The 13031-nt window shown below is 35.0% G+C and overlaps 2 protein-coding genes and 1 long non-coding RNA gene across 6 annotated transcripts; 1 reads left to right on the forward strand and 2 right to left on the reverse strand.

Annotated features, from left to right (window-relative positions):
• The first annotated feature begins 575 nt into the window (after positions 1-575).
• Positions 576-7358, forward strand: LOC110807126 (transcription factor MYB124). Of its 2 annotated transcripts, XR_002538401.2 has the most exons (13): positions 576-1455; positions 1596-1642; positions 1756-1812; positions 1962-2034; positions 2400-2455; positions 2566-2739; positions 2824-3008; positions 3274-3419; positions 3840-3982; positions 4069-4289; positions 4403-4551; positions 6540-6945; positions 7085-7358. XR_002538401.2 is itself a non-coding variant. In XM_022032159.2 (12 exons), exons 1-12 carry the CDS (start codon positions 1375-1377, stop codon positions 6648-6650), a joined length of 1443 nt encoding a protein of 480 aa, XP_021887851.2. In that variant the 5' UTR covers positions 576-1374; the 3' UTR covers positions 6651-7358. The 2 variants fall into 2 exon arrangements, 1 of the variants encoding a protein (XP_021887851.2); XM_022032159.2 differs by having other exon boundaries at positions 6540-7358.
• Positions 2658-7950, reverse strand: LOC110807127 (uncharacterized). Of its 3 annotated transcripts, none has more exons than XR_015816811.1 (5): positions 7734-7950; positions 7586-7668; positions 4416-4516; positions 4033-4273; positions 2658-3017 (listed from the first exon to the last, which is right to left on the reverse strand). It is a non-coding gene; the product is annotated as an uncharacterized LOC110807127 (long non-coding RNA). The 3 variants fall into 3 exon arrangements; XR_015816812.1 differs by adding an exon at positions 3250-3569 and having other exon boundaries at positions 4033-4516; XR_015816810.1 differs by having other exon boundaries at positions 4033-4516.
• A 616-nt stretch (positions 7951-8566) lies between these two features.
• LOC110807144 (UDP-galactose/UDP-glucose transporter 3) lies at positions 8567-12797 on the reverse strand. The gene is made up of 7 exons (XM_022032178.2): positions 12529-12797; positions 11867-11964; positions 11620-11750; positions 11274-11304; positions 10263-10366; positions 10010-10131; positions 8567-9178 (listed from the first exon to the last, which is right to left on the reverse strand). The coding sequence occupies exons 1-7, from the start codon at positions 12630-12632 to the stop codon at positions 8767-8769; spliced, it is 1002 nt and encodes a 333-aa protein (XP_021887870.2). The 5' UTR covers positions 12633-12797; the 3' UTR covers positions 8567-8766.
• Between the last annotated feature and the right edge of the window lie 234 nt (positions 12798-13031).

Consider the following 13031-nt stretch of genomic DNA (forward strand, 5'->3'; position numbering starts at 1 on the left):
ATTTCAAAGCATTAAAAATTTTATTTTTCTAAATTTATATTTTACTAAAAACCAACTACTACAATACCCAAATATTTCATCTAAAAAATTTATACATGTTTATTTATAAAATTCGTATTTTTGCTTTTAAGTAAAAATTAAATTATAATGTCGACGTTATCAGAAAATATTTTAGATTCCGTTTAGAACTCTCTTGTTATTAGTATTTTTCCATTAAATTCTTACGACGCTTGAATTACAAAATTTAAGTTGGATCATAAAAATATCCAAAACATAAATTGAAGAAGAAAAATTATGAGCATTTAAAATTTAGTGAGTTGGGAAGGTTAGTATATATACATATACATATATATGTATATAGTTCACGAAGATGGTGTTGCACCCTTTTAAAGGAAATTACTTTCAAAAATTTTAAAATTATGGTTCTGTAAATTTTCATAAATATATATATATATAAAAAAATGGATTTTAATTAATAAAAGTTTTGAAGTAAAATATTAATTTGGTTATGATGGAGAGTGTGGGAACAGTCATGAAGAGCATTCATTGAGATGGGGAGGGTGGTGGCATGGAATTCAGCGTTTGGTTTTTCAAACTCGCCTTCATGCCCGCGCACTCAAGCATGAATCCGTTGATTTAAATTAATATATATATATATATATTTTTCCCAGATTAAAATTATTTTCTTTTCATGTGAAGAAAATGAAAATGAATTTAGAGAGAGAAAAGTTTTCAAAAAAAGTTTTCTTTATGAAGAAATTTTAAAATCGGATCATTACATACACTCTACTTTCACTCGTTTCGATTCATAAACTAACAAAAGAACAAAAGCCAAATCCCATTTTCTCCAAACCTTCCTTTCAATCTCTACATTTTTCCATCTCCGTTGAATCTGTATACCCAAAATCTTTAATACACAGATCTACGTCGCTTTTCTCGTCGACCCAGAACGCGGATATATACGCATTAGGTATACGAGATTTCTTGGATTTCGTGATCAGATAGAAAAACACCATCAAAGCTTTCCTGATACCGTCTCCATCGACGACCATTTTTGGGTTAAAAATTTAGAATCCGAGGAATTTTCTTTTGATTTTTTCTTCGTGGGTTTTAATGGGTACGGGGAGGGGGGAGCACGTCGTAGAGATCATGAGAGCAGCTCGTGATTCCGTTTGAACCAAACAGTGGGTTAGTGAGAAAAGTGAGGGGAAAAGATTTAAGCTCCCCCCTTTTTACTGGGTTTTGTTTAAATAATGAGATGAGCATAAAGAGGTGGGCATAGCATGCGAGACTTGGGTTTTAATAAAAGGGAAGGAGCGTCTTAGAAAACCCACAGAGAGCCGAAGGGAATAAGAATAAATAAGTTAGTGGAGGATGCAGGAAGCAAAGAAGAAGAACGGTTCTAGTGAAGATTCCAAGAAGAAGGAACGCCATATAGTTACCTGGACTCAGGAGGTCTCTTTCTCCCTCTATTTGTTTTTCAATGTTTCCTTCTCTTCTATCCGATAATCGATAATCAATAATCGATGATGGATAATCGATATCCGATGCTCTTTTATGAGCTTCTTATCTGATGGGTATATGTGATTCTGCAGGAAGATGATATACTCCGAGAGCAAATTAGTTTGCATGGAACAGACAAGTAAGATTCCGTTTTGATTAAGTTCTTTTATTTTGATTATCTTTGTTGGGTCAAATTTTCTTCTTCTTCTTCTTCTTCTTTCTGGTAGTTTGTTGATTTCATTCTGTATGCAGTTGGGCCATTATTGCTTCCAAATTCAAGGATAAAACAACAAGGCAGTGCAGAAGAAGGTTGGTGAACTGATGATACACAAATCCTTAAAGTTTAATGGTCCTCTGTTTTTAGTCCATTCAATCCTCTTGTTAACATTCAATTTGGCTATTTGGGTATTGGTTAAAACTTTAGTCCGATATGGATTCAACCATATATGATACTGCAGATGGTATACATATTTGAATTCTGACTTCAAGAAAGGTGGATGGTCACCGGAAGAAGACATGCTATTGTGTGAGGTAATTGATTTCACTTCCTTTTGTATATTTATTGATATAATGATTTTGGATAAGTAGCGAACTAGTTCAAAATCTCAATGAATTCATCTGTTTTTGTATTTTTTCTTCTGGAAGAGAATCTGGGTTTCTGTTTTCTTATCAAAAGTCTTATTGCCATTAACCTGTATAGTTTAGTTGCGGTGACAGTATGTGTTTGGGTCCTTGAAACAGTAAAAATGAAAGTAGGCCAGACCTAGAATTAATTGCCACACCCCTTGTCTCTCAAAAGTTCAACACCATAGCAGCCATTAATTTTGAGCTTGCATGAGTGTTTTTATCCCATTATTGAATCTTCTTGGAATATCATGAATTGAGACTCTGTGCAGGCTCAAAAAATATTTGGTAATAGATGGACAGAAATAGCAAAGGTGGTTTCAGGCAGGTACATAAAAGCTTTCCTCTTTTTATTTTTCCCCTCTATAATCTTCTATTTGCGGTATAAAATTTTTGGTAATCCTGAGAGTAACACGTATTTGTCTGCCTTTTACGCAGAACCGATAATGCTGTTAAGAACAGATTCTCAACGCTGTGCAAGAAGAGAGCAAGATATGAAGCCTTGGCAAAGGAAAACAAGAATGTGATCATGAATACAAATAACAAAAGAATTTTATTTCAAAACAATGTTGATGGAACAGCAGAAAATGATGCACCTCTTAAGAAAATGAGGTATCTATTTAATGCCTATTATACATCTGGAGAGGAGAACATTTTGTTTACATATAGTAAGAATCTTTTCTTGTTGCAATGCAGGAGAAGCCACATCTTGGACCTCACAGAAAATGGCGATTCCGGAGACAGATTGCATAAACAAAGTGCAAAGATAATGAATCAACACCCAAGACACCCCTTTGCTGTCATTGTTCAGAACTTTCCCAAGGTTAACAGCTTGGCAGCACAACATCATGCTGGCAATGTCAAGGATGTCACTAGTGATGGTAAATCAACTGAAACAAAGATATTTAAAGTTAGAACTCAGTACAGTGGCTGAAAAATCACGGAAGGAAATAAAAGAAAAAACATTTATAACTGAGGAAACAGATTATTGTTTCTTATTTTTAGTTTTGTATCTTTGGTTTTAATGTGAAAAATTTTAGTTTCTGCGAGTTATTGATCATTCTTTGTTAAGTTCACAGAAAATGCATTTCTTTGTAAAGTTCATATAAAATTTAATGCTACCTTTTCTTGTTGTCCTATTAACAGCTCAGAATAATAAAACTGAAGGAATATATCTCAAGAAAGATGATCCAAAGATAACTGCTTTGATGCAACAAGCAGAACTGCTCAGCTCACTGGCACTGAAAGTTAATACTGAGAACTCAGAGCAGAGTCTAGACAATGCTTGGAAGGTGATAAGAAATTTCCTTTTGTTTGTTTCTTTCGGCTAAGTGCATCCACTGTATTTGTCTGCTTGTGTTTTAACATGGTGATAATAGATAGTTACTTCATGTAAACCTGAAGTTCATTGAGATATTCCAACCATGCAGCGAGACAAAGATCTGTTCACAAGGGAACAAACTTACTCATTTACTAAAATTGATTTAACATTCATGTTTCTCAATTTTCTTGTCTGGCTAAACTGCTAGTCTATCTTCTACTGGAAGAGTGTATAGCTTTATTAATGTCTACATACAATTCCGGAAGTTTAGTACCCAATTTGCAGCACCCTCTCTTTTGAGTACCCAGAATTTTTTTTCCAGATAGAATAATCACAAAATAATCACTTAACAACTTTTGATGGTCTCCAACATTCATATATCTATATCCAGGTTCTCCAAGATTTCTTGAATCGAAACAAAGATAATGAAAGTCTCAAATATAGAATCTCTGGTATTGATTTTCAACTTGAAGATTTTAAGGACCTGATAGAGGACCTAAGGAGCAGTAATGAGGGAAGTCAACGATCTTGGAGGTAACTAAAACAAAGTTGAACAGTAATCTTATTCATTTGGGTTTTCTTACCGAACAATGTCTGAACGATGGACTACTACATTATAGGCAACCTGATCTATATGAGGAGTCCCCCGCTAGCTCTGAATATAGTACAGGATCAACGACAATGCCCCATATTTCTGGTGATAAAACAGAACAAACTCAAGATGAGACGGATCCACTGAATCAGCAAATTGGAACAGAACTACAGTCTGTTCACAGTGGCAAGGGAAATTGCATTGACGAGCAGGAGAGAGAGACTCTTTCCAACCTAAATACAAATGAAGGTACTGGAATTTATAGCATATCTAAAACTTATTTCATTTTCTTACCAATATGGTATAAAATCTCAAAATTATGGCATCTGTTTTTGCTGATGTAATTTCAAAACTTATTACAGTGGAGTTACTCACAACTTGTGATGGACAAGTAAATGAAAATGGAATTGTTTCTGCCTCCTCAAGTACGGAGTTCAGTTCCCCTCTTCATTGTACCCCACTTTTCAGGTCTTTAGCTGCAGGAATTCCAAGCCCAAAATTCTCAGAAAGTGTAAGTCATCTTAAAATATTGGTTTTTTTACTGAATACTGATTGTGTAGTGAAAGTGAAATGCTGTGGAACTGGTACTTGAGCTTACCAGTTACTATATCTCCTGAATACTGATAGTGATATCACTTATCAGTAAGCAGTAGACATGTTTAACAGCTGATTCAGCAGCAATAACAAGAATAGTAATATTGACCCATTTTCAAGACACTAGCACATTAATGAGGGCAAAGATCTAGTATTGAGTTTAGTTTAAATTTAATTTATGAAAATAGAAATGAGAATATAATACAAATGAGATTAAATTTGAATGAGAATAATTCAAGTTATTTCTTGTCTAATTCAATTAGGTGCTTCTGTGATTCTTTCATTAACAAGTGGAAACGCAAATTCATCATTTTGGAATTGAATATATGGATGAAGTGGTTCAATTGTATACATCAAATATGAAATCATAACTAATTATATATATTAAATAAATAAAATAAAATGAAAAGATAATAGAATTGAACTAAAGATACATAAGACTTCAAGAGGATTTGACAATTCTAAGTCTACTAATTATCAAATCTTATGTCATTTCTGCAGGAAGGTGGAATAGATGCCTTATTAATGATAGTTATGAAAATGAGAATACAATAGACTTGAATGATAGTTATGAAAATGAGAATATAATAGACACGAACCAAACATATCGTAGGATCGTGAGAGGGTTTTTGAGGATTCTAAGCCTGCCAATTATTAAGTCTTATGCTTTTCTTTTTGAGGTGGCTTAGATGCCTAATTAACGATAGTGGTGAAAATGAGAATCGAAACTTGAATTAGAAGCAAAATAAAATTTGGAGAGGGTTTTTGAGGATGCTAAGTTTGTTAATTATCAAATCCTCTGCCATTTTTGTAGAGGGTGGTGTTAGATACCTTATCAATGACACGGATGGAAGTTATCGTATTAAGTAGGCATTACCTAGTTATTACCTATTTAGGACTAACATTATGTCTAGCGCCTTTTTAAAGTAGCATATAAATTACCTGACTTATTTTTCTGTTTGGTTATCCAATAAGCATATCACTTAATGATTATTTATAAACAAGGGTAAGCAACAACAAATAAGCACATTTTTGTGAGTTTTTCTGTATTAACCCGAAGTGTTGATTTTATTAGTACTGTTACCCTTGATATTCAGGAATATAGATATTTAATTAACTTATTCAGGAATTAAATATTTAATTAACTTACTTATCAGCACCTATTACTTCTATATATTTTTTTAGAGCAATCCTAAACGTGCTCTCAATATATTCTCCAAGTATATGTCATTGTCAAGGAAAATGAAACCAGTGGTTTTTGGGCCATCAACATTTCAGTTGTAGGAAGACTAAGTTGTGAATTGTGAATGTGAATCCATATTAGTGTTTTTGAAGTTATACACCAGAAGTGGTAGCAATATTAGCCAGCAGTTTGGCTGTTTACTGGCTGAATGGCCATGTTTTTCCAGTTAAAAGCACCTGAAATTCTTTCTTGAACTGTCAAACTAGGGTGGTTTCTGCATTTGGAGTCAGCTGTTCACCCAAAATGTGAGTAATATCTTACAAAAGTAGGAAAATTTAAACCATGGCCTCCTCTGACTCCCTGCTGTAGAAGAAGTTTTTGAATAGTAAAGAAAAGAAAAAACAGCAAGACAAACAAGATGAGGGATTAGGTTGGAACTGCTTGTCTTATGTTATCGTAACTCATCCCATCAAGTGCAAAACATTAGAAATGAAAAATCAAAGCAAAGCAATTTTATATCAGTTCCAAGCGTCAAGAAACAAAGGGGAATTTTTGTTTTATATTTCTCTTTGTACTTTGATATAGGCATAAGAGGACAAAGATTACTGCAATTAGAGATGCTACTGTTTATTGCGTGTATCAAAACATCTATATACATTATATGTTCATTCTCATATTTGAATACAGACTGATGTTTCTTTTTCTTGTTGGTCTTTTTCCAGGAAAGGAACTTCCTATTGAAAACACTTGGGATCGAGTCCCCTTCTCCGAATCCAATTGCTAATCCTTCACAGCCACCACCCTGCAAAAGGGTTCTTCTTCAGAGCCTATAAACAACTTCTCTTATCGATTCACATACAGATTTTACAACCTCCAGACCAATTACATCCTATCTTTCAGTCCCTTGGGTCAATATACCTATATCAAGTTTTATCTTTCCTGTTTGAACATAGTTTCCTAGGTTTGCAGCCATTTCGGCCTGAAGTTTTATAAAGAGGCATGCCATGATCTGCATTCCGAGCTTACTGATCTAGAATGTTACGGTACATTCTAGCATCTCAGACACATCAAACCATGTGTCCTGGGTTCTACCTTTTCCTTCAAATTTCCCTTTCTCCTACTAAGAGGGTACGACCTCAATACTCACATCTAATAGCAGTGTGCTTGTTAATGTGTGTCATTCTTTTGTTTGTCTTCTCACAAGATTTTGGATTCAGATACTGCTTTTGATCCAGTTTTTGGTCTTGATTTTGACATTTTTGTACAGAACCTACTATTTAAATTCCCTAGTGAGATTGTAATTACACATCGGCAACTCGCCCAGTATATGATCAAAAGAAACAGAGATCTCCCCAGAAGAAAAAAACAAGGTTAAAGAGGATTAACCAGTTGATTGAATTCCTATTTATTGTCTTTAAGGTGTGCAAAGGGTATAGAATAAGTTTTCTATCCTTCATTATTTTTTTCTTTGTCCCTGATTTCTAATGTAATAGAACTTAATATGATTTGAGTGGAAATATGTTTTTGACTTGGTGTGGATATATTTCTTCTTTTTCTTTCTGTTTTCCCTTCATATTAAGTTCCAAAGCAGGACAATAAGAGAAATGCTAGAATTCTGCAGCAGTAAGCAGAGATACATAAGCATCGTGTACTTTCATAATCCGAATGGTTATTGCAGAACAAAAGGAGGGTGAAAAAAGAGAATGTCAACGCAGATTTTACTGCAAGTGAAAAAAGAAAGGGAGGAGAAGAAAAAACAAAGCTTTACCCTCTGAATTATATTGCAGTTTCTTCTCTTCCTCATTCCCCTGGATTCTGAAAACGGGATGAGATGCAGAGATGTGGGTTCTCCTGTAAAGTGAAAAGGTGAAGAATTTGGAGAATGTATAAGTGAAGAAGAAAGATAGTAAACTTACAAGGCAATTTCTTTAGCATTTGCAAAAATGACCCCTCTCCCCTCCCCACCCACACATCCTCCACCCCACTTCTCTCTCTTTCTCTCTGTGTTCTCTGATGAGGACAGAGTTGTGGGGAAGAAGGGTACTGGGAAGTGTGTTAAGAAGGGAGGGAAGGGGAGTGGGTGGTGGTGGACGGGCAATTATGAGGAAAGCAAAAAAGCTAATGGGAAAAGAGAAAGAGAGAAAGAGAGAGGGAAACTAATACAAAATAAAGTGCTATTTACTTTTATCTCTCGAGAGTGGTACGGTTTGACTCCCTTCACTATTGGGTTTTGAGTTTTGGTGATTTACAGTTTAAGAAATTTACCATTTTAACTCCCACCCAATTTCTCTTTTGACAAGTAAACACATTTTCCATTTGCCCGTATTAAAAGATTGTAAAACGAATCGTTTTGAGGGCATACCGTCTTAACATCTATTGAGCTGCTTATATATATATAATTTCATTAAAAAATTTACAAATTATAATATAATATCTTCATTTATGATTACGCTCGAAGGGAACTTTTAACTAGTTACTATGAACCCTGGAAGATTTTCTACCTGAAACTGGAAAAAATTTTAGATTTTTGATCAAATACCAAACTGAAATTGTTGGAAAGGTAGAAGGGCATAGATAAAAAACGAAGTGAAATTTTTTTTGTGAAATGTCATCAAATCTTCTTCCCCAAAAAACTTTGGAATTCAGATACAGAATCACAATCCTTTTCTTGAACCCTAACTAAGAAAGAAAAAGATTACAAGAACCATCACCTGAAAATATATAAAAGGAACCAGGAAGAAAAAGCACAAGCGAAGAAAATGCTCTCGTTATACTCAAAATTTACTACTCAATTTAAGGATCTATTCAATTACATTTACCAGTTTCTAAGTATTCCTAAAGTTGGAAACAGGAAGCCTTATGGCTCAGATGATAATAAAACAAGAAGGATGGAGAAACAGAGGGAGAAAATAACTATATAGTGAGGTTTTCTGTCAGAAGCCTCGTACTTTAGGTCTTTTTTTTCTTCTGCTGCTGCAACCTCTGCAGTTTCCTCCATTTGAGGAAGATCTGGTATGATAACCCAGAGAAGACCATGGCCACACATCCCCACTGCTTTGCTGACAGAGGATTGCCACTGAGCAACGAGGAAACCACAATGCTGACAAATTTGCGAGTAGTGGTGATGGTGGTGTTAGCAAGAGAGCCGAATCGACTAATAGTCAGAAAGATGAAATTCTGGCCCACTGCACCGCAGAGGCAATATAGGAAGATATCCCACGCTGCCTCCGGATGTTGCTTGCAGAACTGGACTGCCTCAAATCCGCTACCATGTGGCCAGCCAAACATGTAGATCATATTGTACATGGTACCCCATAAGTTCATTCCTAGCATTATATCCCATGCACTTGTCTTAGGATACCTGAGGATTAAAAAAAACAGAATTTGTTTGAGAAATACATACATAGAGGGTTGTGCAGACATCTACAAGTACTTAATAAAGAACCCTCTTTCAATATAGAAAAAGATAACGGAAAATACAAAATCCATATACCCTGCAAATATGATAAAATAAGAACGCAATTATTTTTAAGACAGAAAAAGAAGAACGTAGTTGAAGTTCAAAAACAGGTAGCATGCTTTAAAGACCTTCGTCAGTTGTATGATGATTGCATACTTATTTTGTGTTGACCATGTGCACTAAATAAAATTACACAGCAGTATTATTCATACATAATTTGGAGGCAAATGATGATTAAGGAATTCTTGAAAATTAGTTCCATACATAAATTAACTAGTGAAAAGTTAATAGAATGGAATGGATGGGGACAGAGATCTCATAATTCAGCTACCCCAGAGTAGCATAGGTATCATTTACAGGTTATCTAGAGAAGTCAGAGCATGAACAGAGGCCATGGCCAAGAAGGATGGGTTTTTATTTAATAGTGTTTACTTTGAGAACAGAATAAGTGGGAAACTGGGAATTTCCTTGTCATATACCTAAATATTACATATGAAAACTACCGAAGCACTCATTAAAAAGGATGGCATATTTTTAGCATGCTATGGCTCTACCCAAAAGTAGAATCTCTGTCAATTGCAAGTTATATTCCTAACATTGTGTACTTACTTTGGTAATAGAACAGAACAAGTGAAAATATTGGGAAATAAACAAATAATCTTAAGTATCAAACACCTAAACTATGCATATCAAACTCGTAAAAGAATTCATCAAGAAAAGGTTTATATTTACCTTGCAGTTATAGAGTCCTGAGTAGCATTTGTAAAGCCATCAAAAGCAAGGTTCAGAAAACAAAGCCCATAACCAAGGGGTGCATTCGGATGTGCTAGCTTGCTAATTGTTTTTGAGCTAGTCTGAGAACCATCAGTGAAAGCAAGAAGTAAACAAGAATCAGGACAACAGAATCTTGGACCTTTACAAGATTAAATGCAAATAATGGCGGAAATAAAAGCAAGGCAGAAAGTTACCATAAAATACATTTTACCTTCATAAGTGCAAATGTGGATACCCCCCCAGCAACAAGGAAAGTACAGACATATTCTGGAATAGTGTACCGAATACCATAAACGAGGGTGCCCATCAACATGACTGAACAACAATAAAACCAGCATGAGTTAATTTTGGAAACATCTGAACCGATAAACATCAAATGAACCACAGCTTGATGAATTCTTAATATTTTGTGAAAAGATAAAGACTTATCACATATATTATAGGTTTTACCACTTAACGAACAAGCTAATTCAATTAGAATTAGCCCAAGTTAGTGGAAGGAAGGGCCATGGTGATCGATGCACTATGCAAACACAACAAAACCATTTTCAACTTGCTCTTGACGAAATGCAACATATTACTCACAGCTTAGAATTCATTGCAAATGAAGATTTCTTGTCCATACTTCTCCATGCAAATCAATTCTCAATTACAAGGAAGAGAAGATAAACAAATAAGCTCTACCAAGGAAGAAAAGTAAAGGATTCTAGATGAAGTTTTCTTTTTGGAGAAAAGAGGTATTATTAGAACAAGAAAAAGGAACTACACGCGAAAGAATTACAAACTACCATCCTCCAACAAAAAGTAAAAACATAAAAACAGTAAAAGTAAGGAGCATGCAGCGGATAGAAGTATCAAAATCGACAATTGCCAGCCCATTTTGTAAAGCAAATTTTGAATGAAGCATCATCAACAATTCAAGGGCTAAAAAATATTATGGTACTGTATCCAAATAAACATCCTTATTTAGAGAACTTTCCACTCATAACCCTAATTCATAATACTATTCCATAAGCAACTTTTCCTTTTTACCACAAGAGATTCAGTCAAAAAGGAATTCCAAATAAGTAGAATTAACCCCGATATGGAATGCAATTCCAACAATAGAACCATGTATAAAAGGAAACAATAATGTCGGCCCATGATGTCAACGGTCATGCTTGGTAAAATGCATGACCCTTACGTAAAAAATGTAAAGCCCACAGACTAATGGCTCTCTCACCTGGAATCATCTTCGATGACTTTGCCAGGACCTGCAAGAAAAGAGAGGAAAATCAATATTAAAAAACTAGAGTAATTAAAAAAGGAACAAAGGACTACATAAAAAAGTCGATCACAACAGAAAAAAAACACTGGAACTTATCAACTACAACATATATAGGTGTTTCACCGACAAGAAAACAGGATTTGAATCACATCAATAATTAATGATCAGTGCAAGACAATGTCAATAAAATAGCTTTAACCATAAAAACGTATTCTTTTTCTCTTGATTTTTTCCTAATAATAAGCAACTAAAAAATGGACAAAAAACAAGCTATTTCAAGAGAATTGGAAGTAAGACATGCCTGGGCTGGGTAACTAATATACTTCAATGCTTCAATACCCATGGCTGGACCGATTGTATTTGTAATGCCTGCACTCCAAAATGTCCACCAGGGCGCACCACCTCCACTGCTTCTTGACCACATCTTTATCACTAGTCATTAATAAACAAAGTTTCAGCTCCATCATGTTCGTCGGCTGTTAAGTGTAGTTAGTTGCAGACAAAAACCAAGCAACAGATCACAACAAAGTGGGTATTATGAGACTCACTTATATACGACCATATTAAACAGACTACATTCTGTGCCAAGTTCAGGAACGCAAGGTGCTCAAACCTCTTCCCGTCTGGGCCAAATCGCTTTGTTGACCTTCAACAAAAGGAAAACGTTATTATTTTGAGAAGAAACAAGGCTAGTTCTGCGGATTCACATTTTAATTGACTAATCCAAGATAAGTATAATATGTTGCCAGGTAATCCTATCTTCAACTTCTGTCGGTTAAACAAAAGTAATAAGAATAATAAACAATTTCGTCTTTCCTCTGAAAATAGATGATAGTTTATCAATGCATTTGAATCAAACCTTGAAACAACAGTGCTCGGTACTCCAAGTACTTACATTTAAATGCATGTAACTCGGAAAAATATTTAGTAAATAAATAATAATCACTGGGATGTCCATTTTAATGGTTGTAGATTTCAGGATAGATAACTGTTAGAACTGTTTCCTAACCTAGATTCTCTTCATTTTCACTTGAACAAAAGTAGAAAACCATAAAATCAGAAAACAAGAATGAAGAATGATCCAGAAATGAAACAAATCACAGCAACCGAAAATGCTTTTTCAAATCAATAATGCTAATAACCAAATTAAACGCCAAAAATCTTTATTTAAGAAAAAAAAAAAAGAGAAGATAGAGATAACATTACTTACAGAGTCTCTTGGAGAACACCTTGATAGATGTAGGCAGCCCAGATTCCAGCGACGCAAAATGCTAAGACCAGCACTCGCCAGATTCCGGCGCCGTGAGCTTCCATCACTTACCCCGGCGACGATTCTCCGATCACAAATTCTCGCAGAATTTTCCAAAGATGGGAAATATAATGAAAGTAAAATTACGGAAAGGAGAGAGATCAAGAGAGGGAGCGAGAGAGAAGACTGGAAACGACGAAATGTTTTAACGGCCTTAACTGCGGTTTGGTCGTAAGTGAACGTCGTTATAACGGTGAAGAGGAGCGCGCCAAGCTACGTCGATTGTCGACGTGGCGAATTCTAATTGGGTAGGTGACATATATCGGTTCTCTGATTGGCGGAAGAAACGCGAAACGAGTATACGGACGTCCGTTTAAGCTTCCGGTTGTTCATCGAATTGGGCTGTCCAGTTTGACAGGGGCCCAACTAACGTTTTCTATATTTTAATTTAAAAGTAATAATAT

This window comes from Carica papaya, chromosome 2 (assembly GCF_054855325.1).
Source record: "Carica papaya isolate Zhongbai chromosome 2, ASM5485532v1, whole genome shotgun sequence".
Taxonomy (NCBI): Eukaryota; Viridiplantae; Streptophyta; class Magnoliopsida; order Brassicales; family Caricaceae; genus Carica; species Carica papaya.

Coding starts and splice junctions, on each gene's coding strand:
- LOC110807126 (XM_022032159.2), top strand. CDS start 1,375: ATGCAGGAAGCAAAGAAGAAGAACGGTTCTAGTGAAGATTCCAAGAAG. Junction 1,643..1,755: donor AGTTTGCATGGAACAGACAA/GTAAGATTCCGT, acceptor TTCTGTATGCAG/TTGGGCCATTATTGCTTCCA. Junction 2,740..2,823: donor GCACCTCTTAAGAAAATGAG/GTATCTATTTAA, acceptor GTTGCAATGCAG/GAGAAGCCACATCTTGGACC.
- LOC110807144 (XM_022032178.2), bottom strand. CDS start 12,632: ATGGAAGCTCACGGCGCCGGAATCTGGCGAGTGCTGGTCTTAGCATTT. Junction 10,132..10,262: donor CCACATTTGCACTTATGAAG/GTAAAATGTATT, acceptor GATGGTTCTCAG/ACTAGCTCAAAAACAATTAG. Junction 9,179..10,009: donor CAGGACTCTATAACTGCAAG/GTAAATATAAAC, acceptor TTTAATCCTCAG/GTATCCTAAGACAAGTGCAT.